Source organism: Helicoverpa zea, chromosome 17 (assembly GCF_022581195.2).
Source record: "Helicoverpa zea isolate HzStark_Cry1AcR chromosome 17, ilHelZeax1.1, whole genome shotgun sequence".
NCBI lineage: Eukaryota > Metazoa > Arthropoda > Insecta > Lepidoptera > Noctuidae > Helicoverpa > Helicoverpa zea.
In genome coordinates, this window is record NC_061468.1 from 7,869,241 (window position 1) to 7,895,634 (window position 26,394).

The window sequence follows — 26,394 nt, forward strand, 5'->3', positions numbered from 1 at the left end:
ATTGAAAAAATTCACTGTTGAGAAGGTACACCATCCCAGGGTAATATAATATAAATTCATAGAGTGTACGCAAGGAAATGCATAGGGAGTTCATAGAATACATAATGAATCACATAGGGGAGTTTATGGAGTGTACATAAGGAAATACATAGAATTCAAAGAGTGTACATAAGGAAATACATAGGGATATCGCGTACATAAGGAAAAACAGGCGATTTCATAGAGTACTTAGGGGAGTTTATAGAAGTAGATGAGGCAATACAAAGGGGAGTTTATAAAATGTACATAAGAAAAAGATAGGAGAGTTCATAAGGGAAAACATAGTGGAGTTCAACGAGTGTACACAGGGCAGTTAATAGAGTGTACATAGGGGAGTTAATAGAGTACAGAAGGAAATACATAGGGGAGTTCATAAAGTGTACATAAGGAAATACATAGGGCAGTTCATGGACAGTATTAACGTGCTCTCCGATACACGGGTGTGACAATCACCAACTTCCAGGCTCCGGGCTGCATTGTGAAAGCAATTAGATTTCGGCCCGACCAGGGATCGAACCCGAGACCACGTTTTCAGCAGCCGCGCTTGCGACAGCTAGACCAACGAGGCAGTTATTATTGTCTGGGCCTAACTCGAAATTGATGAACTCAGAACTCGGTCAAAAGATCGGGAAGTGTGGAAGCAATGAGGAGGCCTTTGCCCAGCAGTGGGACATCATAAGCTAGTAATAAAAGAAGGCTATATTCTGTCCAGGTGGCGCAGGTGAAACTGCTGGGTAAAAAAATAAAATAAAAATATTGCTTTAAAATAATTTTTATTACAAAAAAAAAGACATACAAATCTTAAACTAATTGTAATATCTGTAAACCAACTTAACAAGCTCATCCTTTTTCAAACCTGTCAAAGCAGGTAAGCCAGGAATGTCTTTACTTTTCAAGATATCTTTCAATTGTGAGACTGTATAATCCTTAACTCTCTGATTATCAAGTCTCTCTTGGAGTAATTCTTCATCAATCAGGCCATCTGTGAGTTTTGTCTTCTTTCTTTCAGGTCCACCATCTCTTGATGATGTAGCTTTCTTTATAGCTTTAGCTGAGAAAGGGCCAAACAATTCGTAAAATAAATCATATTGCAAACCCTGAAACCTCTTTATATCAGGTTTAGTTGTGTCTATGAAGGGCTCATTGTCTTCTTCTTCCTCCAGGGCTTTTACTTCAATGGCTTTGTACTGTGATTGTAGTTTAGGATTTTCAAACATACCAGGACTATAATCAAACTTTAAATCATTCAAAATGTCCATCATTACATTTTTATTTGTTGGACAAATTGGTTCTTGTTCATCTTCTTCAAAAACTGGAATATTTCGTACATTTTCTACAAAAGGTATACGAATAACATCAAATCCTATATCAACATTTAGACCAAGGGGATGAGAAGTTGGAGAAAGAGCTACAATATTATGCTTAGCATTTTTTCTGGTGCACAAAACACATATTGCAACTTTATTTGTCTCTGCACAAGCTTGATGAAAAGCCTTGAATGCTACAAAAGAACCTTCTATTGTACTTTCACTGGGAAATAAAAAATAGCCTGTTTTGTAAAACCATTTTTCTTTACATATGACACTAGCAGGTTTAAATCCAAGAAGTTTTAGCATTGGAGGCCCAAATGGATTTTTGAGTGTCATCTTTTCCTCTTCTGTGAACTCAATATTTTCGTCACCCAGATTGACATAGTGAAGTTGCTCTGACTTCAGTAATGGGACAGGTCTTGACTCTTGTTCTGCCTCATCAACATCCATATTTTCATCATTATCAATTTTAACTTTCATTGTTTTATTTACACTGGTAAGAACTGCATTAGTGTCTCTTTCTAAATCAGAAGATTTCTGTGTTGTTTGTCCATAATCCTTCAAAAGACTGTATACTCCCACTCCAATTGCGAACCCATCACCTATTTCAAAACTCAGTCTGGATACTGGTAAATTGCGATGTGCCTGTTGATACATAATGTGTTCCACTTCCTTGGGATCCCAAATTGCTTTGGGTAAAGCTACGTCTTCTCCCTTATTTGCTTCATTTAAAAAGATTGCATAGAATGGGTGTACTTCATAATCAGTTTCAGCAACATTGATGAGTCTTATTCCAATATTTGAATCAACCAAATCTACAACTCTTTTGAGTGCTGGTTTTTCATCAGATTGTAATGGAGGTAAATCAAACCGGGATAACATAATAATAGTCCGGGTGGAGAGCTGTTTTTTGCAACTAGCAAATGCTTTCTTGCAGTACCATAGGACATCTGATAGTGATAACTCTTTTGCTTGTTTCAATGACGAAATTTCAATGTTTTGGAGTTTCTTATAATCTTTTAACGTTGGCGATGAGAGTGGAAAAATTTCTTCAACACTTTTTATTCCAAAAACTGAAGTGTTTGATCCTTCGGTACCATATAAACAAACTCCAATGAGTTGGGAGCTGGATATTCTTAAATACTGGCGCATCATTCTACAGGTAGCCGTGTGTGCAACTTGTGCAGTGTTTAGAGCACTAGGGCCATAGCTGTTGATACATATAATAGTGGCGGGAATGCCTTTCCATTCAGGCAAGTTCTCATTTTCCTCATCGCTGTTCATCTTAACGAATTTTATTTAAATCAACAATCTGTATTGTTTACTTACGTTTTACAGTTTATGATTTTCAGTGCTAACTTATTATTGTGTTTTAAAAGAAAATTTGCAGTAATTGTAATTTCCCAAATAGCAAAAATAAACAAGTTAAGACAAGTTTTAAAACCGCACAAGATTACAGTGACACTGACATTCACATTAATGACAAATAGTGATTGAACATTTCCGTTCAAAAAGCTCTATAATATTTTTCTTGCATCCTTCAGTGTTATAAGCTGCTCAATGGATATTGATATACAGGGTTACTTGTAAGTAGATCGCATCCTTTCATGAGGTGATAGTATAGGTCAATACGGACTTTGACCATGGGATACACTGGGCAAAAGTTAACCTGTTTCAAGATAATCGAATTTCAAGATCTTTTCTTAACAAGTCGTCTAGGTAGGTACACGTATAAATTTTTATTATTAGTCAAAAGTCTCGTTTTTGTGGATTTTTGTATGTTTTTGGATAGAAGATGAATCACTTCATAATAACAAACCATAAAACTGTACAAATCACAGAGGAAATTATAGCGAACAGCAAGTACTTTTTTAGTAGCCATTTTCTCAAAAATATTACTCTTCATTTTTTTGTGCAGAATACTTAAAAAACATCTACATTTATCTAGCTATGCAAAAAGGCACAAAACACACACAAATCCGCAAAAACGAGACCTTTAACTAATAATAAAAATTTATACGTGTACCTACCTAGACGACTTGTTAAGAAAAGATCTTGAAATTCGATTATCTTGAAACAGGTTAACTTTTGCCCAGTGTATCCCATGGTCAAATTTGTCCGTATTGACCTATACTATCACGTCATGAAAGGATGCGGTCTACTTACCAGTAACCCTGTATAATAAAAGAAAGTCGTGTTAGTTACACATTTTATAACTCAAGAATGGCTGAACCGTTTAAGCTGAAAATTAGAGGGGAGGTAGCTGAGACTTGGAAGAAAGATATAGGATAGTTTAGTGTAGGGACGCGGGTGAAACCGCGGGCAGAAGCTAGTTGGCAATATTTTAACCTTTTTATTTTTTTGTGAACCTAGGTAGTTCTCTCACAATGCGTTGGAAAACGCGGGCGGAAGTAGTATTTTAAAAATATTTTTGAAAATCAATCACGTTTTTGTTCTGGGTTTTGAGTTTTGCCAGCCTGCCAGTTATTTGTGACTACTACACCAGTTTTACCTACAATTAAAGTTACAATAATATAGAAAGCCGCAATTCTCAACACCTGTCGTATCGTCAGGAAGTTCATGCAATTTGGATGAACATGGCATAACACCTACACACACACAGTAAATACACACTACATTTACTTGGCACCCGCCCGTAAATGTAGTCAAAACTAGCCAAAAGGCTAAGAAACAGAAATGTTTACCCTAAATATTGATGTCACCGGAAAATAACAAGGTCCGTAAGTTTATCAATTTACTAGGAAGTTTATAAACATTCGTAAGATTCTAAAAGGGAGATTAATTGTAATATTTTACGTCCACATTTTCGTAAATTGATAAACTTACTGAACTAACTCGTAAAATAATAAGTAAGAAGTACCAAACGCTACGCGCGATCTGATTGGTTTGCTGTCACGTGTCACTTCTCCTTCCTAAGCATTGCCACTATGAACATTGACCAATCAGAGAGCAGTGTGTTATTTTACGTATTTCAAAGATCGTATATTTAAGACTTTCTGTGATTGGTCGAACCATATAAAATCTTACGAATAGATATTCGTTAGTTTATAAATTTACTGTATGACGTCGGAAATTGATAAATTTACGAAAATGTATATCACAATAGTCAAAGTGTATAAACAAAACTACTGCTGGTTATGTTAAATAATGAAAGGAACTATAATTTGATTAAAGGAAAATTCTAATTCCACTATTTATTTGTTTAATCACTTATCATTATTCAATGCCTAAGTGTAAAACTTATACATATTTAAATACTCAATTTCCCAAAAAACATTTAACCATTGTTAAATTTTTTAAACTCGTTAGTTTAATTTTCCATTAAAACATCAAATTATCACTCTCAAATTACTTTAATCGCAGTCACACATGAAAATGATTGAAAAACCATTTGTCTATATAGGTTCTGGCTCCCTGCTGTACACTTGCATAATCTTCTCCATTATCTCCCAATTTTTCTCCTTTTGTAGGTCCTTGGTGAACACCTGAAAACACATTTCAATTTATAACATGTTCTAATGTTATCAAACATGGTTTTAGGAAAAAATATAACTTGACTGTTGTGTTATTCAATGAAACAAAACCACGCACCGAATACCAAGCAGCATCATCGTCCAATGTTGCGGCTAGCGGTACCGACACTCCCAGCACATGCAGTGCCAACGTCAAGCTAGCTACAGCTACGTGAGGAGCTCTGTAGTCCAGTATAGACGGGGAATGATGGAAGTCTTGCAGGAAAGCCATCGCGGTGCGGGCTATGGGAGCAGAGCGCCACTGTGATGGAGGGAACCATTCTTGTAGTGAGCGCAAGTAATGTAGCAAATATCTGTGAGGGGATGGAGCATCCAAGTTAAAACCGAGCAAACGCAGAACCAACAACTCTGCCTGCGCGACGGCGCCCCGCCATGACCAGTACTCTTCGCCTAACTCCAAAGGCCCAGCTCCACGATTTATAGAATTGTGTGCAACGTTAACAGCGTCCCGCAGTCTTACAGGTTCATCTCGGGACTTGCCCGCCGCACACAAACAAGCGGTACATATTACGTAGCAATCATAGTCATTTTTATCGGCTTCCTTGAAGAATTTATGATAAAAAATTGCAGCGGTAGCAACAGTCGCTGGTTGTAATCCAAGTTTTATACCACATTCAAATATGAAATTTGTGGCTAAACTATGACTTGGAGCACTACGGTAATCGGGTAATCTTCTTTCTCTTCGACTGCTTTGTAAAGCCAAAACGTCTATCACGTCTTTCATGTTTTTTTCCAGTTTCCACTATACTTTTACGTTACCAATTGTTTTGTTTTGGGACGCTAATGCAAAATGAGGTTAACCATAGAGAACTTTTTTATTTACTTTTCATAAATGTCAATCTTGAGCCCACGGTTGTCTATGGACTTGATACCCAATGCCTACGAGAAGCCACGATTTATTTAAGAAATATTTATGTTGTACTAGCTATTGTCACTCCGGGATAAAACATAGCCTATGTTACTCGGGGAATGTGCTTTCCAACCATGATTGGTTCAGTAGTTTCGGAGCCTTAGGGTGCGTCCACATCTGACGCGAGCAGTTTGCGAGCGGCGCGACAACAGCCAGGACAATGGTTTTTTTACGACAACTCATGCAAGGCTCGAACAAAAATGCACGCACGCAGTTCGCGGATGGCTCGAAAACTCGTGGGGCTGCACATTCGCCAGATACGGACGCACCTTAGGGGTACAAACAAGATGTTAGCCTCCGCTACTTTTAAGTGTCTCTTCGCATTTCGGAGGCCATATTACATTTAAAAATGATTTGGTCCACTATCATTTGACTATCTTTGGTAGTTGTAACGGGTAGTCAGCCATAAAATCTGACAACAAATTGATATCAGTCCGAGTCTGAGAACTGGGTGGAAGACATGACCCGACCTCAACATAGTTGGGAAAAGGCTGGGGTCTAGCTAGGCAGATGATTATTACTTTTTCCTGTGTTATATCTAAAACAGGTGGACTTGCAATTCCTCCTTTCTGGCCCATTTTTGATATTTTTCAGTCAAGATAGTAGTATTTGTTAGCCAAGCACTACCAGCTTACCTACTTGTGGAATGAAGGGGGCTAAGTCAGGATAATATTAGGGGATTAAATAAAACAAACATTTATTTGAACATAAAAATTAGAATATAATCATTTTCAGTAATTATTTAAAATTATACACTTAAAGTACATTTATAGTAAATTCAATAAAAAATACCAGTGCAGACGAGATACAAATAAGAGAAAATATTGTTTATTACATCGTTGGTTAAATACATCGCTTTCAGTAAATGCAATACATAAAATAAGTCGGAAAACAATGAAATCAAAGTTGAATGTCACTCAATATAGAAAAATAAAGATAAGATTGAATCACATTCAAAAATTACCCACTAGTGACTAAAAATTTTACTTTCTTAAACGTTTGTTCAATAATTGGGATCGCTCGGCACCATACTGGCTCAGAGGCCGGGCCTGCGAGCGTTCGCCGCCGCTCGGCCGGACGCGGGCTTGTCGCGGGGCGCCACTCGCGCACCGAGCGATCCCTCGCACGCGCTAGAAATAAATGTTTACATGTTCATCAATTCTAAATAAGATATTTTCAACATTGTACTCTGATCAGTAGCCTTATTCGCTAACTCCACTGACAGCTCGCAGATGTCATCAATTGGTAAAGTGTACATCAGTAAATTGTCAAACAGCTATTTTCTTATTCGCTAACGCCAGTTACCAAATGAGATGACGTCATCAGCATCGACACAGGCTGATATCCACCATGACTCATTTTGACAGCGGTTTCTGTATCGATAAACGTTATATTGCGATTCCGTAAGCCCAGTGGACATCAAATTGATAGCCAATGTCATTTTTTGAAATATGTACACTACAAATAGCAGTGTTTTATGCCTCATCACTGGGATGTCTATACTATATTGTTGCATCAGACATATTAGATTTCTCTAATTTTGCGATTCCAATAGAAATACAAACCCTGAGTCGTTTCCTTTATTTTTTGATAGTGTTATTTTTACTTGTATTATTTTAATTTGTTTTATCTTTCTTTGTGTGGAATAAAAATTTCGCGTGTATTTTTGCTGGCATTTGTGGAATAAGAGACAAAACGAAGTTTATCCAGAATCCAGAAACGTCGTATGCGAGATTGCAATAATTCTCTGGATTTACGGGAGAAGGAATTCATAGCAAATTTCCGTATCAACAAATCAAGGTTTCAGCGAGTTTCGGCAGAGTTACGTCCGTTTCTGCAAAGTGCTCAACAAAACACTGCTGTTGCAATTGAGCTAAAAGTAAGAATTTATAACGTAAAAAGTTAAATAAATACCAATATTACATAATTTGATGTTACTAATTTGCAGCATGTCTCAACCTTCATTTAGTAAGTGAGGTAACCGATGCTCTCAATGTATGGGACGACCTACTCAAGTACGTAAAGTTACCTTCCTGTAGTGTACCAATTTTTGTTTTGCATGCAAAACATAGGAATCTACGTATCAAAATATTGTTTACGTTGTAAAATTTATAATAACTACAATACTCACAATATTCTCAGTTAAAATATTGTTCAACCACACGGAATTTTAGACACCAAGTTCACACACAATAGAAAGCAAATACTGAATTTTACCGCCACAGATTGTTTTTAAACATATAACACGCTGAAAATAAAGCGTTCTCTCAAACGTAGTAATGTAATGCTAATAGGGTATTTCCTACTTAGCAGTATAATAGTCGATAAAAAAATAGAGTTGTCAAGTTGTCATCGTAGTTTTGGCGTCAGCAACCGTGTAACGATATCCACCGATATCCACTTCATGCGATACAGAATACCAATGTTTTGAACTTATAGGTTGACATCAAAGTTCCGATGACAACTGAGGCCAGTTGACATCTGAGAATTCGAAAGTTAGCGAATAAGCCAGCAGTACCGATACGACTATATTCGACGCTGGGCCGCGCCGACGGCGATACGTGCGCCGCGCCTCCGCCCTTATCGCGAATCCCAGACATAATTTAGTTATCGAAGAACATACAGTAGGTATAAATAGTGAGGTTAGTATTAACTTTGGCAAATATGAATGAAGCATGGTGATATTGTTTTAGATGGACAACATCTCGACAATACTCAGCGTTAATATTAAAAATTATACTGAACGTCGCTCATTTCGCTAATATCAACAGTAGAATGTCAATACAGGTAGTTTTCGAATTATCTCATGCCACATCACTATAATTAAACATATGCCTCAAACCCGATCACTAAACGCTACTCCCTTAAAAAAACTTTGCAATAACTTCCCCAGTTGTGGATCTAATAAAGCGCGAGAATATTTGAGCCGCAACAATTCAGTCTTCAAATAAGAAGCCAACGCACATACCACGTGCCTTGCCCGGCATCGGCGAGTCGGTTGAGCTGCGATCGGTCGGATACGGTCGGTCGCACGGCCGTCCACTACGCTTTGTGCGCTCCTTTGTGTCTCAGACAAACATGTTACATGTGGCTTGTGCGATTCGTTCACTGTCTCAATTCTTATAAACTAAATGTGATTCGAGCGAATAAACAATGCGGCAGTGTACAAAATTTACATCACATTCACTCGAAATATAAGCATACAAGTTAAATGTTCTGCGGCGGAGGAACACATGAAATGCAAAACTGTCGACGGAGCACTAGATGTCGTAGGACACGAAGTTGTCGAGCCGCGAATGTGGCGGGCGGCGGGATGGGCGGCCGTTGTTCTACGGACGCTTAAAGCTGGTGACGATGGCACACTAGTCGACCGCCTCACGCACTCACACACACCACGCACACCACACCCTGCACTAATGTACGAACCCATCGTAATTATGTATGGGAGCCTTCGTCCTGAAGACGTCGAATGATCATATTCCACATCGTTCACTCATTAAAAAAACTTTTTAAATGTAACGTGAAGCTTACTTAAATGTAGGTTGAATGTAGAACTGCGCTAATATTATTTTTTATTAGTTTTACGTACACATATTGTTACATAACAGTAAAAAACCTACCTAGCAACAAGCGAGCGGCGGGCGCTCGAGCCGCGGGCCACTACCAAACGTTCGCGATCCGGAGATCAGCCGATGCTATGTATCTAACAATGTATCAATGAATTAGTAGGAAGGTGTATGCGAGCAGTATGTAACTCGGCTGTGGCTGTTAGCGGTGTACTGGCGTACATTACAATATCTTTGGTCTGCAGCTCGCACAGGTCGGAGGTGGTCAATGGCCCGCGCGGTCACAGTGTAGGCGTACATTTTCATTTAATCACTTTTTACATACTCATAAACGTAAAATGAAAATAAATCACCTAACTATGACAATAGTAAAGGTTACTGTCTAATTGCATTATTAATTAATGTTTATTGATACAGTTACTGTCCTAATGCTTAAAAGTAAGATTTTATTTTTATTATTAATAATAAATTATGTTATATAGTATATATAGTGTTTGATTACGCCAATTCGCGAGTGTATACAAAGTTTATATACTCACATATCTTACAGGAGCGCGTGGTCCGCGCGGTCTGGCGGACACAGAGCGAGGGGCCGTGTACTCTACCGCCTCTACTACGTATGTCTAGCTGTAAATACACGTACATAACTGCTTAGTTATTATATAAAAATGACCACACCTCACTAACTTCCTTACCATTACAGACTCCACCCACTTCACAAAATAATGACGAAGATTAACATGATCATAAACATTGGTTAATTACCTTTAAATATAAAATTAAACATGACAAGTTTACATATACCACGTTTAATACAAGTACTCTAGATAAAATAAATACCTAACATGATTTCAATAATTGAATACAAGAATAGATCTTAAATGGCTACACCTTAAGGATAACTGTAAAATGATATAGAAAAATATGAACTCAAAAAAAAATATTCAGAATTGTATATGGCGTAACAAATTAATGCTCTTACTGGAATAAATAATTTGTGCGTAATACGATGCTTAACTTAAATAATAACATTGGATGATAGGACTTAGCTTAAAGTATGATCGTAGGTACGTAACATAAAAGACGTCGTCTTATTCCATAGAGCGGTTACAGTTGTGCATTCAAAAGTTTATAAAAAATAATTTCTCATTATAAGTGATATAATACTTAATAATGGAATGATGTTTTGTAATCAGTTTAAGTAGGCCTGTGAACGTATTCATGCATCTCACTACCGTGTTTTAATTCAATACTAAATATTGGTTCCTTTCTGTGTTTGGTCCGTAAGAGAGTGAGTATATAAGCACATATAGATACCGGAGCTCCTGCGCCAGCGGGCCACTAGTCCGACACGTCGTGTGCAACGTAACACTATACCAAATGCCTAGCACCAAAATTTAGAATTGAACACTAGATCACTAATTCACAATAATCGAAAACGATCGCAGCGGACACGAGCCCGCCCGATCGCGTCGCCGAAACAATAACCAAACTACGGTGTTTATATTACAGGGGGAAATGAAACACTACCGGTAGGTCGGATCTAGTCGCACACTGTCGATGGGAGCTTTTGAAAATCATACACAATGCCCCAAGCCATGTGACACATGATATCTGCACATCGGCGGTATATCCAGTAAGCTTACTTTCCATAAAAATATATAGGTAATTATAATACGCGTAGCTGCGGCGTGAGCGGCCGCGACGCTCGCCCGCGCCGACGTCGTGATATGCTTGCAGTGCGGACATCAGCAGCCTGCGGCGCCGGGCCGGGCGTCGCGGCGCGAGGAACTCTCGAATACGAGCACAAGACTGTGCGGGCGCCGCTCGGCGTCGGCGACCGCTGGAGCTGTCTTGTGATCGCATTCGCACCCGGTGGCTGGCTCGTTCCTCGCCTCTAGTAGAGGCCGCAGCCGCGAAGGTTGTTGGCTATGATGACGTCGGTGACGGCATCGAACACGAACTGAATGTTGTTAGTATCGGTGGCGCAGGTCATGTGGCAGTAGATCTCCTTGGTGGTAGACTTGTTCTTCGCCTCGAACTGGGCTTGGATGTACGCAGCTGCCTCGCCGTATTCTTGTGCGCCTGTCGAACAGTAATATCATATTTTGATTCTGAATTACATTCTTACTAGACATGAATTACAGATATGAAACTGTTTGTTAACTTACCCGTGTACTCGGGAAAGCATATGGTGAGCGGCGACTTGCGTATCTTCTCCTCGAACAGATCCTTCTTGTTGAGGAACAGGATGATGCTGGTGTCGGTGAACCACTTATTGTTGCAGATCGAGTCGAACAGCTTTAGACTCTCCTGCATACGGTTCTGGAATATAACAACACGTTATGCGTTACTAATGAAGATGTAGTAGTGGCAAGAAAATGCATGATTCATGTTTTTATCAGATTCTCATGTATATGTAATAAATCATTTTCAATTTTGTGGAAATGAAAGCGAAGCTACAGAGGCAAGTAAGATAACAATTACTTGAATATCGGCACGACAGTTTTATTTTGATGATGACACAGGATGTTTTGAGAATATAAAACCTTAGAGCAAACAAAATGTTTTTCCTATAAATACACATTTGTACATACAAATATAAACCTAAAAGCCTAAAACCTAGCAATAAAGATCAAAATATCTACCGTTGTCTCATCCTCGTGCAGGACCTGATCGTACTCCGACATGGCGACGCAGAATATGATCGCGGTGACATCTTCGAAGCAATGGATCCATTTCTTTCTCTCGGATCGCTGGCCGCCCACATCGAACAATCTGGAAACATGACACAGCACATTTGAATTTACGTTATGTGATCAACGTAAAGGTGAATTCCACAATGAATTATTTTGTTCAGACAGGCCGTGAAGAGAGCTGTCTCTTGTACATTATGTTCAGTGTAATTTATTTTTTGTTTAAAGCTGATGTTGATGGAAATATTGTGTAATTTACTACATTTTCACCAGTCGTTGTGACGTTAATGTTTGTGTAGCAGGTACTTACTTGAAATTAAGGTTTTTGAAGGAGAAGTGCACTTCGACGATGCCAGTGGTTTTGACTCTAGTCCTTAAAATATCTTGTTCGGTGGGCTGGTAATCTCTCGCACCTAACCGGTCCAAGTCGTCCAGGAAACTGTAATAAACAGATTTTATCATTTAGAAAGTTATAAATAACCAACATGGAAAATTTTGATCTACATTCATATCATTAATGATATTAAACATTCTTGTACAGCCATTAATTTCTCGAATCGAAAACTCGTCATTAAAAATTTGCATTTTCGGCATGATTCACTTCGGAATTATTAAAAACAAGATTGGAATCGAACTTGCGCGGAAATGCTAGTTTATTGTATAACGAAAGTATGTGTACATGAATATTTACAAACTACGTAACCATGATTGCTTATAAGAACTAGACTACAACGCCTGTTTAAATTTTCTAATAGTTTTTTTAAGTAGAAAAAGCATCGTTTATCGCTGTATACAATTAATCGATTATGTTAGATATTTCGTTGTAATCGTAAGTATGAAGCTCGTTTGTATCTAATCGGTTACGGTACCCTGCAATCAGTAGACACGGAATATGAAACTCTTTATTTACAAACAAACGATGAAATCGTTATCGTAGAGGATATAATTATGTCGTTCAAGTTTTTCAAATATAATGGGGCTTTTTGGAGTGGTAATTTTTGGCCTAATCTTAGCCTTGACTTTATTTCAATAGCATGGTAATTTTGTATGTAGATTTAGCTAATCAACGTCAATCAGTGTTCCGTGCTTGTAACAGTATTAACTAAACATAAATGTTCAATTTCTTCAACCACATTTTCCTGATGTTCCAGTTCTAGACTTTCATTGTTATGTTAGTTTCTAGGAAAGGTCATTGTACTTGTGGAATAAATAATATGTGCCTATAAGTAATTCATAACAAAAAGCCAACTTGATCAATATACTCTATCATTTTCTTCTTCTTTCTTCAATTTACTACTAGACACATTAATTTTGCGTTAAGTAATTATTAGAGCATAAAAGGTGTTCAATAAATTTTGTTACGCCTATAAAGTATGGAGTACGCATTGACATAAAAAAATCGCAACTAATATATTTAAATATTGTTCATGTCGTACCTACGTGGTACTCATCACGCATTCTACTGAAATCATCATTCCCTTACCGCACTCTAGCTCAAACAATCAAATATTTGTGTACACATTAGGCATGTATTAAATTCATTGTAATGTGCCGATTGCAACTCATTACAAAACATATTTTTATTTGGAACAAACGTTTGTACTACATAGTTTATGAGTCACCAAAATAAAGTGAGAATGCACAAAAACGAACCGGAAAACTGATGCTCAGACATAAACTAATGAACCAGTCGGAACTGGGAATCCCAGATCGATGACAAACTCACGCACCTATGCGAAACTAAAAGGGCCCTTGTTGTAGGTAGCTTTATCACCTCATGATTAACCGAAATAAGACATCAGCTTTTTTTAAAACCTGGTGCTGTATAGAAAAATAAACAATACAGTATACAGCCCAAGTAGGAATACGTTTAGCCTGCATACATAATTAGTTAGGATAGGAAGTATTAAAGTTCAATAAACAGTGCTAAGTTTTCTTGATTATTCCGCAAGCTATATCGGCAGACATCCGGCCGGCCACTAGTTGCAGCCACGCTAAACGCCGGGCGACGCCGCCGCATACATATTAACGAGCTACGACCCGTAGACAACACGCTATGCTATACGCACCAAAGTAACCTCCATACTGGAGTTAATACTTTTAATGACAAGTAAATCATCTTCTTCGTGGAAATGCAAGAACAGAAGAGAGATACTGCAGGTTCAAGTCCTGGGAATATCTATTAGTCCTAACTTTTTGTTGGGAAATCATCAAATGACTCCTCCCAAGTGCCAGACCCTTACTGACTAAAACCCATCATGTTTCTTCTTTGGCCTTTTATGTATTAGTCTTAACTTCCGTAAGTTGCCGTATTTATTTGTAAGACGTCTAGTATAGAATGACGCTCAACCTTCATTTTCCTCGGCAGCTGGCACACGTGCACTTGTGTACTACAAAGATCGTTGGCTCTCGTAAATCGTCACATAGACCGGTCCATTGAGCAAAACGCTATAATAGCATCGCTTGACGGTCGGATGAGATATAAACGTTAATCCTATTTGTACAAGGCGTGTAGAAATCATTTAACTGTCAAGTTTATAGATGCAGCTTGTAGCATTCGCCCACACTCAGCGCATTGCAGGTTAGATAAATTTATTCCAGCAGTTTTGCCAAAAAGAGGCCTTTTACCAATTTTGGCTAATGGAAGAATAGTCAATGTTACTGGCGAGTTGGTATAACATGAGTCAGGTTGTGACGCCACCAAGAGGTTGACTGTACCTACTACCTACTGAGAAACGTGACTTTGAACTTCTTCGATCTCGACAAAGATTAATGACAAAACAACGCAAGTGTTCGCTCACATGGTTTAAGATAACATTCTAATCAAACAATCATGACTGCTGGTTATTTTATAAACACATTGTTTCTGAATCATCTTTGATTGAAGGTGCTATAAAGAGTCATAGATAGCTAGTCAAAACTGCAAATGTACGCCCCGATTTTCATTACTGATCAATGGAGACAGAGCTAGTTTTGCTCCTGTTCAGAGACTAGGAATACAAACGAGTCAAGAGATCAGATTTAAAAATGTCTAATCTGCACTGTACAAACTCTCGATATAATTACATAGTGTATGTGTGAAGGTTTATAAAAATATATTTTCAAATAGGTCAGACTATCTTAATTACAAGTGGGCATGTATCGGTGCCGTAGTTACCGTTCGTGTGAAAGGCCAACTTTGACACGATAGGCCGGTAACTCCCAACCTAAATGAAAAACAACGTTGGCGAAACACGCAACCTTTTTATAGTGAAAAACATTGCTACGTTAGCCATTAGAGTCTGTAATTATGGCTATTGTATTGTATTTAAACGTCGACTTGTTGAAGAGCATGAAAAAGGCGAAGAGTGAAGGTTTGTTGCAATCATCATATTTGTAATTTGGTAATTGGGAACAAAACTACCTAATTCGAATATTTGATATAAAAAAACCAATAAGATACATATTTTGGATGTATCGAACTGATTGGAATAGCCGAGAAACAAGGAACCGATGGACACTTGAAAAAATCTGCTCTCACCAGTCAGACATGCAGTTAACGATTGCATGTACAGTATACAATCTATAGTCAACTTTATAATTACTCCTAGAACTGTCAAACGGTCTTTAGATCATTAAATATTTACTGAACTGTATGACTGTATCCAACATGATTTATACAAACGACAATTGGGTCTGTCGTGATTGGTGTCAGAAACGACTGCAATCCAAGGTCAGTATGTATAGATCGCAGATCTGACACTGTTGGCGGGGTGCCAGATGACTAGAAGCCGAACTTAGACAAAGTTAGCGACGCGAATAAGCAAGGGTTGACACCGAGCTAAGCTATCAGCCTTCTTGTTAACAACATATCGATCGGTCTTGCAGAATTGGCGAGTTCTTGATTAAATATTTTGAAGTTCATGGTTTACAGGAAACTCATCTTCAGTCGTCCAAAAAGGACCTCGATGAAAAATACCTTCACAGTACATATGAGCATAGGTTGTAACTTTCTCCTCTATGAGAAGAGAAATAAGGTTTCTCTTAATGGCTAAACATGTAGTATAGGCACATTTTGCAAAGTTTTCATCTCACACGATCTGTAGTTGCCTAAATATGCTATGGGAGCAAGAAGTAGGGTATTATGTTCCAATGTCAGTGGAATTGTTGGCGCGTTTGGACGGATGCCAACACAAAGGACATCTACGATCCTTACTTAACTACCAAAGTTCAGAGGGAAACTGTCTGATATTCGGTTGATAATCTTTTTGTACTGAAGTTGGTAGTAGTCACGTTCCGAGCAAAGTAATTGTAAATCCCCTGCAATATGACGTGTCGCAGTGCGAATTACTGCAGATACAGGACTACAGTTGTATAAAATCGATAAATCATCATGTTATTTTGTCCTCGTCAAACGCCATTGCTATAATTAGAACTCGATGGGCCCTATTGACTGTATACTTGACTGTTATTTCGTTACCTGATTATAATATTACCAAAATTGCGGAAAGAAAAATATGTATGCAAGTCTGTATTATATTTTGGGTCGATACTGGCACTGATAACCCTCTCGCAGATCGCTCTTATAATTAAAACATATCATAAACATTACATACATACGTGTTAAATGTTCAAACCCGAGTGTTTATCATACTGGCGCTTTTTCGCGTCGGTCCTGGGCGTTGCTGACGTCAAACCTCTGTCAACATTAACTGGGTCAGTAAACAAGGATGAATTACATTCGGAGCAGCCGAAATCATTTCATTATACTATTGAACGCCGCCGGTGTTATTGAACGTCGATGTATTGATGACAACGTTCAGCAGCTAAGGGAAGATCGCAGAATCCGGCAACAATTGTTTCAATTTGTTCTCGATCGAAACTTGGGGATTACTTAGTGAATCGGAATAGCGTGCGAAAACCAGTTAATTAAAAATTTAAATAAAATGCCGTAAATGTATTTTCTGTTTCGTAATGGAGGATTTTTCTAAGTTTCCAGTCTGTCATCTCTAGGACCATCTTTCATCTTATCTGATTATGTTGGAACGTCAATATTAGGGGGCAGAAGAAATCCTTGTGCTGATTGCAGGCTGGGTAATGCATAAAGCCGGCATATTGCATATTGTCGGCGTCAACGGCTTGCGGGCGACGGGCGCGCGGCCTCCGCCCGGCAACAGGTCTGGCCGCGCGATCAATACGCCGCGCGCCGCCGCACGCCGAGCCGAGCCGAGCCCTTTCGATAACTACGCGCTACGGCGACGGCCGAACCACGGCCGAAACGACGCGAACCCGTGATCACGTCACGCACAGCCGATTTGCACACAGACATACATGTCGACCAACATCGACCGATTTCGCTGCTCCACAATTGCGATGCCAATCGAACCTATTGCCTATCAATTTTATACTCTCTTTGTATGCTTCTTCTCTTGGAGCAAGTCGATAACTTTGTAGATACTGAACTGACGTTCCGCAAAGTTGTCCGTATAAAATTATCAACAAAAAGATGAAAAAAGGAAAGGTGAACGCCCTTTTGGATTTGTATAGGAGCTCAAACACGGCACAAAGATGAAATCTCCCAAAATCTTGACCCAGCTTGGATAACCGACTCGCTAGATTGTTTATAACATCCATAACATGAAACACTTGTCAGCACCAACGTGGGAACAGATTCTATAAAAAGACTGTTTAGAAACAAGAAAGGAGAATGCTCAACCCCGTAACACGTTTTGTTTAGTTGGGGGTTAACGGGTTCGGTTGAAAATTTACGCAATGGTGTGACTACATCAATAAAAGTCAGCGTTGACACATTACCCCCGAAAGCGGCGGCGATAGGGGGTTCATGAGGTGCCACTGAGTTAGATGGAGAGCTTAAGCAGTTTAGGGCTTATGCAGCCGGTGGCGCTGTGAAGTGCTTCCGGAATTAGCTAGGCGTCATGCGATCGGCGCATAAATCTGTCGCCGATGGCGTTCCACGCGCCACGCGCCATGACCAGACATTGTGGGCGGCGCCGAGGCACGGTTGCAATCGCGAACTCAACGATACTATCTCAATTGCTTTACGACTGCTGACAATCTTTAAACACATAAAATAACACATAAAACAATAAAATAAAATGTATCATTCAAATAATATGATTGCGAATGGAAAAAGAACGATTTCACTTTTGGAAAATATTTGAGAGTATAATTGTAATACTAACGAGATGCGCCATTAGCAGGTGTATAATAAAATTGCTAACGTAACATGCCTAACCACTCTTGATTTTCGCAGCTGAGCAGTTGTTGCACGAAACGATTACGGCCTGAAATGTAATTGACAAAGTAACAATCATGAAAGATGATATAGCAAATTTTAACGCAGTTGGGACTACAACACATTTTTCACATTTTGTGGCGGGATAATGGATATGTCCTTCACGAATCAAGAAAACTTTTAATAAAATATACCCCCATCGAAGGTTGAATCTTGTATTTATGTTGTGAATAAATTTTAGTCTTGGTTGGCTCCATGGCCTTTTGAAATTCATGGGTATGAAATTTTAATAACATAATATGCCCTCTGCGTGGCTTATTAGCTATTCTTAGTGATAGAAACGATCCACTGTTGGAGCTAAACTCGGTGTAGGTAGTCAATGTCAAACCTTAGAATTAATGTATAAAATGAACACGTATTTTCTAACATGGTTAGTCATTTCTGCGGCAAACACTGCACGCGATCGATATTTTAACACGAAGCACCGGGTAAAAAGCGCAGTTTATTATAAAATCAAGCTAAATTATTATGAGCTGGCTTCTCAGATCAAAAACGAAACATAGAATTTCTTTTGTATTGAGTAACTGATGCGGTATCACTTAGTTCCGCAAGGTGTATCGCTAATGCAACGCAACAGGCAAGTTAGACATCATTTTTCGCCTATTGAGCATCGGAGCCAATGTTTAGTGGTGGAGTAATAGTAAAATATGAGGATCGTTTACAGCTAATGCGCTGTGACAGTAGCGGACTACTATTTTCAACTGACGACATCCTTGATGGAGCAAAACCACTAGGGGCATACTTTACATAGAGTATCTAATGGCCATTTATAAAAAGGTTAGCTTTTGAGCAAATATTCAGAAATTGATTTAAATATTTAACAATTGGCAAAACAGATGTTAATATCGAATTAACCACAAGGTACATTCCGCATGTGATTTTCCTCATGATTGATGAGAGTCACACAGATACGAGCGTTGAACCGCGCACAAAGGGTGCCTTGTCACTGTTGCAAGAACATCCGCCGACCGCGATTCTCGCCACACAGTACAAAACAACTATCCTTATCGTGTTACTGACGGGCCACTAAATGGTACATCAGTTCAGCCTTGTTCTGACAGAATACATGGAGTTCCGCAGACAGGGCAAATCACCTCTTTGGACAAGCCTTTTGGCATTTCAAGTTGGGCTTACGTTAGCTCCCAGTACAGACCATATTATATGACTTATATTGGGGAAAGCCCATCTAAAAAAATATGAGTTTACTTAAAATAATTCTTAGAACTGCTACTAGAAGTTAAGGAACCCAATAAGCTCGCAAGATGCTCGACATTTCAGTTCTTTATTGGGGCAAAAACTAACTTGCGTTTGTTTTTAATGATTAATGGACTTGTTTTGCTTCTATTCAATTATATCCCGAAGCGGTTGTTTACAGAGTGAAGTTAATGCACTAATCGTAACGGTTTGTTCGTCAGGGATTATAAACTTGATTGAATGTAAGTATGTAAACTGTACCTGTTTACGGGAACGTGTTTATCATGATGATTTAGTAAACAAATAAATTATAGGTATATTGCATTCTGCGTAAGCTGGAATCAACTGGGCGTAACAGCATCTTAGTGTTAGGTGTTGGAGCAACTAGTAATCACTTCATGGACTGTTGTTTGTTAATTACGTCTATACTTTGCCGTAGAAATGAGATTGATTGAATCGACAACAAGTTTGCAGACAACTGATGTCTATAATGACAAAAATCAGTGAGGTACTGGCTTACTCACATAGGAAATTTTGAAGCAAAGTTTCGCATAACCATGACAAATAATTTCAATTGGACATTGATGAAGGGAACACCATTTAACAGAAATGTTCTAGATGTGGGATTGCGGAAGAAACACAATATGAACGCAATGAGCGAAGACCGGACGAGTCAATCGGCGCGCGAGCACCGCTCCCTGCTTCCATCGAGGGATTGACAAATTGAATTGATGGCAGTGACGTCACAACTAACACTCAACATGAAATTATCGGAATGTACTAATGCACACCTACATACATACAAACTGGCAACGTTAATAATCGTAACAACTGTTGTTATCATACCAGACTTTTTAATTAATCGCGACCCCATTCTGCTAATTAAATACGTGAGTTAAATTAATTTTAACGTTTTGATCGAGGCAGTATCATTTTATCCCGTGTATGCTTATTTTATCTTAGCATCATGCGAAGTGCTCGTGTGACTACGCACTGAAGTTACCACTTCATTAACCGCGCAATTAGTTAGCAGTGTCATTAAAAAGTAACATTATTTCACATAGGCCCATGTTGCTAAACGGAAGATAAACAGTTTACGAAATAATACTGTAGAGACAAATTGGAAACTCCAGCCATGACTTGCATTTTCCTCAAGTCAGTTTCTATTATTAACAAGCACACTCTAAGTGGTGTCATCACACTTGCAACAAAAGACCGATACATAATTCCACATACTCATTTTACTTAAGTATTTCTTCAACTTAATTTGGCATACCTATATAGCTATTAGGACCATAAGATGCTAATTAATGAAATAAATAAAAATGTGATTAAAACAAGGATTAGCATTACGAAGACAGCAGAAAATTCTTGTATGAAGCTTCTTATGTGTCATTCATTTATGCGAAAATCTGCCAATCTCAAAAAAATATCAACCCCCGACTTGAGTGAGAGGACTGTAACATCAATGGAGGTTTGTATTGTATATTATTTGTACGCATGCGTGTGTACTGCGTCAACTCGGCGGATGGCGTAGATTACGGCATCGCTGACGCTGAAATCGTAATATGGTAGCCCCCACTGCTTCCTCTGTAGTGCAGAACTTAGGGGCTGAAGCCAAAGCCATTGACAATTCGTTCGCGATGAGTAACGCGCGGTGCTACGCGGTCATGCCGGGCCCCAGGCCCTTGCCAATATTCGGCAATAGTTGGCGCTTTGCTATAGGCAAGAATCCTTGGAAAACTCGCGCTTTGGACATTTCTCTCTGGTTCTTAAGAGCCTTAGCAGGCGCCGGGGGAGCGGCTAAAGTGTCAAAACTGTTTGGACATCCCGATCTGGTATTTCCGTTCTGTGCTGAGGAAACAGCAAAGATTTACAGACGTGAAGACTCAATGCCGCACAGAGCAAAAGCACCGTGCCTCAGCCATTATAAGCATGACTTGAGAAAGGATTTCTTTGGAAATGAACCCGGTCTTATTGGAGTGTAAGGATACAATATATTTAGAGTGCTGGCAAATAAGTTTGTGTTTTTGTTAAATCTAGAATACTTTCCGCAGACATGGCGAGCCGTGGTCTAGATTTAGATCTAAAGTATCCAAAGCATTGATAGCGCCGGAGGCAGCAAGGGCTGCGGTTCCAGATTTAGAATATGTGACCGACGATTTCGTACACAGGTATGTCTCGTGTATATCAACAGTGTTTTGTTCTTTATCTTAAAAACGCTACGGGTGTTTAATTTACTGAGCTATTCTCGTAATGTTATTTTGGATATAAAACATGATAGTGATAAATCAATGTCATCATAATGGAACTGTAGTACACAGTAACATTATGACGTGCTCCATAATGTAGGTGTGAAAAGAATTGTTACTGAATACTATTTATAATCAGATTACCTGTTTGTAGGAAACAATAATGGCAACAAAATATGTTAATATCTATAATTATTATTCTGTATACCCACTTGATAAGTGTAAATATGAAAGAGTACAGCAACAAGGGCCCGTGCTCGCTGTAAATGTACACGCATGCGGCAATTTTGTGGTCTAGTACTTCGTTTTGCCTCTAGTGATCTGAGCGTGGAATCTCAGTTTAATGACCACATCCCGTTTTTAACAACGGCGCGCGGCGTCTGCGCATTTGTTTTGAGTGACGGCTACTGACTCATTGTGAACAACAAACCTCATTCAATGAGAAACGTAACTTTTCGCTTAACTGACTCGAGAGCGGAATATTTAACGCTTAGATGTATTTAATTGAGAAACACAATTAACATACGAGATTTAAATGAATTCAGGACTGATTTATAGATAGGAACGTAAAACTTTTTAAGTAGCGCACGAGAACGTTAAAGTCGATACATTTTAAAATATTTTTGTTACAGAATGGAATGCATTCTCGACGATAATCGTGAGCTGCCGAAAGATTTTCTCACGGAACTCTACAAATGGGCCCTTGAGTGTAAGTGCTACTTGACGAGCGGCGCCACCTTCTGTGAACTCTATTGTGCTTTTCCGCATAAACTTGTACCAAGTGGTAATTTAACGCCTAAAGAAAACACTCCTCTTTGTTCTAGCTGTGGGTGCTTGGGCACTGGGGACAAGATTGGGATGCCTACAAGATAACGATGCGGACGCGAAACAAATCATTAAATGTATTCACGGCTTCTTCCATAGTGTTCCTGTGTTGGAACTGTCAGCACCATTATGGCGAATATATTCTACACCGGAATACAAAACATACGTCGAAGCTCTAGACACTTTTACATCACTCTGTTTGAAAAGATTGACTGATAAAGGCATATGTTCGCAAATAGCGAAAGCTTCTGGTGAAAAGGTGGCTACTATATTAGCTTTGGATCTTCTATTGGTCGGTGTAGACACCACAGCGGCTGCTGCAGCGAGTACTATTTATTTACTGGCCAATAACGAAAGAGCACAGAAAAAATTACAGACTGAACTGGACAAAAATCTGCCAAAAGATAGAGGAATGACTAGCAAGGACTTGGATAAGTTGCAATATCTCAAAGCTTGTATCAAAGAATCGCTAAGGTAAGTTCAAAGTGCTTAGGCCTTACGACAATACCACGGTTTTGTTGCGTGTATTCAAGAACAGTTACATTGCCTGACACTTCGAACCCTAATATTGTTATCTAAATGTCATCTAACGGGCAGCTATCTTGGTACACGAGTATCTCACGGTAGCACTTAGCATAATATTTGCATTACAACGCTAATGTTATTGGAGGAACGGCACACATTGTTTGGTCCTGATACAGGGTGTATACGAGCCAGCATCCCTGTACTAAATACTAAGCTTCTAGCAATTCGAACACCCACACATACACTTAGGTACTAAGTAAGAGGCGTTTCAAAGGTGATAATTGTTCTTTGTTAGCCTGTTAGTCACCAACCTCACAATTTGCGGTTTCGCCAACCTACATAGGGACATAACACAATTTATGCTGAATACTTTTATGAGAATTATTAAGCTTCCTCCCTGATTATTACGTTTTATACAAACCACAAACTTATAAAAAATACGATTCAATATCATCATAGCTTCGTCATACTGGTGCAAAAAAACTTTATTGAGCCAGTTTCAATGTCATTAACAGTAACAAGATATTTCCCTCGTGGCTGCAGTACACTAACCTCCAATGAGTGTACATTATAATAAAAACTTGATACAAATGTATCGTCTTATTGTAACGTGACCAATGATGGTCAGCGTCGGGTTACATTTGCACCTGAGTTGCTATTAGGACTACTGTCCACAAGTCGACTGTAACAATACTTGACTATAGATTATTATGTAAATAATATTCTTGCAGTACAGGTCCTCATGCACTAATAACTTCAGACATTTCATAATTGACATATAGTTGACAGGTTTTTTTATGTTTACATAATGTACTAGAATTTTAAAAGTAACACGAAAACACTTTTAAGGAGTAGGCACCGGAATAATCTATTTTCAACACATCCGAATGTATTGCTGTCTGGATTATGACCAATTTATAAAACCCTTGTGTTTCGTTGAGGAAAGTCAAGTGCACAAGTGCAAATGGCTTAAAAATAAATAATAATAATAAAACTGGGTTGTCTTAGAAGTTCTCAACCTTTGTACCCCAATGATACAGGAAAAGTATATTTGTTTTTGTAAAGTGTAGGTATAGTAGTATTTCTTTGGAAATGAGCTCATTTTCGATGCCACATGGATCGTGACAGGGTCTTTAAAAACATGTTTTTTTTTTTTTTTTCAGAATGAAACCCGTCATTTTGGGAAATGGAAGATGCATACAATCTGATGCCGTGATATCTGGATACGAAGTTCCCAAAGGGGTAAGGATTTAAAATATTATTTGAATCAAATTAAAAATCTGAGCAAAACGCTGAAAGAGGATACAAATAAAAGAAATTATAAACCAATTATAATATTGGATCAAAAGCCAAAATTGAGAAGGAAAAAAATATATTTCCGATGTATTATTTTCCTTTCAGTCTCACATAGTATTCCCGCATTACATCCTATCGAACGAGGATAGATACTTCCCATCACCAAAGGATTACGTTCCCGAAAGATGGCTAAGAGACAATGAGATTTCGAATACGGAGGATATGAAAGAAGGATCGATAGGTGATGCTAAAGCTTCGTGTCCCTATACCCGAGCTATGGAAGTATGTCGCAAGCAAAAGGAAGTAGGGATACACCCATTCGCATCGCTTCCTTTCGGCTTTGGGCGTCGTATGTGTATCGGGAAGAGATTTGCTGAAGCTGAACTGCAACTTTTATTAGCCAAGGTAATTTTTATAATTGCTGTTTTGTTTAATGAATCTCGTCTGGATCACACGTTATTGTGTCCTAGATATTTCAGACAATAGTGGTCTTAGAATGTAGTCTATGAAATGAGGGCGTAACTTTTCAGACTACACGGAATTATAAATCAAGTTGAAAATATAATTAACTTTGAGCTAACATCATCCTCCGAGCCTTTTTCCCAATCATGTTAGGGTCGGCTTCCAGTCTAACCGGTGCTTTACAAGAAGCGACTGCCTATCTGACCTCCTCAACCCAGTTACCCGGGCAACCCGATACCCCTTGGTTAGACTGGTGTCAGACTTACTGGCTTCTGACTACCCGTAACGACTGCCAAGGATGTTTAATGACAGCCGGGACCTACAGTTTAACGTGCCATCCGAAACACAGTCAATGGTGTCTAAGATATACTTAGAAAGTACATACAACTTTGAGCTAACACTAAGTCTGATATTCAGGAAATCTTGCCAAACGTCTTGAAATACCTAAAATTAAAGTAGCTATCTATCGATTTTTCTCAGGTATTCCACAAATACAACGTATCATGGCGTTTCGGGGAGCTAACCTACAGCGTGACGCCGACATACGTACCAAACGAACCGTTGCAGTTCGCTCTACACAAGAGAAACGGTACCAACTCTAGCCTGTAATCATCTATGTTAAACAGTACTTAATGTTTGTAAGACGTAGAATTAACTGCCAAAGCTTTTTTACAAAGATTATTTTTAGTTATTTCTTACAGTTTTATAGTTTATTAAATTAGCTTTAAAACTTAAACCGTTGTCTTTCTATCCGAAGTATTATGAGATGCGTTTACCTGTTTTAATTTCTTATCAGACCAGATTACGGCCCTTCCAGACCCGTGATGGACTCTTGTCCAGGATTTCTAAGGTACTTACTATTTGGCGGAGTCGTTGAGCTGGTATTCGTTGGAGCGACCGAAGCATTCTTGCACGCCGGCGTCCGCCCAGAGCCTCTTCATCGCCGCCAGCAACTCCTCGCTGAACGGCTCCGTGTCCTCCATCCGTTGGATCACGTCAAACACCATCTTGCCATCGCTCTGCAACAAGTATAAAATAATTAGATTTCAAGTATATTGTTCTACATGATTTAATAGTTTCTGCAAAAGACAAAAGCTGTTGCTTTAAAAGACTGTGTAATTCCATACGTCTCATTCTATCTCCATTCTTCGTGAGCGTGGCGCCAAGAAGAATTCTATCTCCATACACAACAAACCAAAAAGTTCACATTCGCATTCATCAAATTTCTTGGATTGACACCAACGTTTGCCTATCATGTCTTTCCTAAAAAGGGCATCAGGTCATTACTCCGCAGTAGTTGGCAGCACAGCCAAAACTTTCACCGCTACAGGCATGTATTATTTCACCAATTCTGTTTTGTATACAGAGAAGTGTCAATGTACGGGTGCAGTTAATGATAAGGACTTTGCAGAGCCAGAGGAACAGCCAAGGTCAGCCTTCTAGCAGTGTATTGATTAATCTACGTCTGTG

General features: G+C 38.8%; 4 protein-coding genes across 5 annotated transcripts in view; 1 reads left to right on the plus strand and 3 right to left on the minus strand.

Moving 5' to 3' along the window:
• Nucleotides 1-795: 795 nt before the first annotated feature.
• On the minus strand, nt 796-2,827 carry LOC124638338 (ATP-dependent DNA helicase 2 subunit 1). The gene has a single exon (XM_047175281.1). It carries the CDS (start codon nt 2,631-2,633, stop codon nt 846-848), a length of 1,788 nt encoding a protein of 595 aa, XP_047031237.1. The 5' UTR covers nt 2,634-2,827; the 3' UTR covers nt 796-845.
• A 1,877-nt stretch (nt 2,828-4,704) lies between these two features.
• Nucleotides 4,705-5,717, minus strand: LOC124638452 (cyclin-Q). The gene is made up of 2 exons (XM_047175421.1): nt 4,962-5,717; nt 4,705-4,855 (listed from the first exon to the last, which is right to left on the minus strand). The coding sequence occupies exons 1-2, from the start codon at nt 5,625-5,627 to the stop codon at nt 4,766-4,768; spliced, it is 756 nt and encodes a 251-aa protein (XP_047031377.1). The 5' UTR covers nt 5,628-5,717; the 3' UTR covers nt 4,705-4,765.
• A 4,455-nt stretch (nt 5,718-10,172) lies between these two features.
• LOC124637930 (guanine nucleotide-binding protein G(o) subunit alpha) overlaps nt 10,173-26,394 on the minus strand; it is a 31,229-nt gene continuing 15,007 nt past the window's right edge. For both annotated transcript variants that reach the window (XM_047174667.1, XM_047174666.1), the window contains exons 4-8: nt 25,783-25,943; nt 12,386-12,514; nt 12,028-12,157; nt 11,551-11,704; nt 10,173-11,464 (exon numbers count right to left, since the gene is read on the minus strand). In XM_047174667.1, the coding sequence (XP_047030623.1) occupies nt 11,277-11,464; nt 11,551-11,704; nt 12,028-12,157; nt 12,386-12,514; nt 25,783-25,943 (762 nt within the window). In that variant the 3' untranslated portion in view covers nt 10,173-11,276. The remainder of the gene's footprint in view (nt 11,465-11,550; nt 11,705-12,027; nt 12,158-12,385; nt 12,515-25,782; nt 25,944-26,394) is intronic.
• Nucleotides 20,237-25,650, plus strand: LOC124637931 (probable cytochrome P450 49a1). Its single transcript, XM_047174668.1, has 7 exons — nt 20,237-21,548; nt 21,622-21,738; nt 22,449-22,525; nt 22,641-23,115; nt 24,330-24,408; nt 24,568-24,867; nt 25,405-25,650. The coding sequence occupies exons 1-7, from the start codon at nt 21,133-21,135 to the stop codon at nt 25,531-25,533; spliced, it is 1,593 nt and encodes a 530-aa protein (XP_047030624.1). The 5' UTR covers nt 20,237-21,132; the 3' UTR covers nt 25,534-25,650.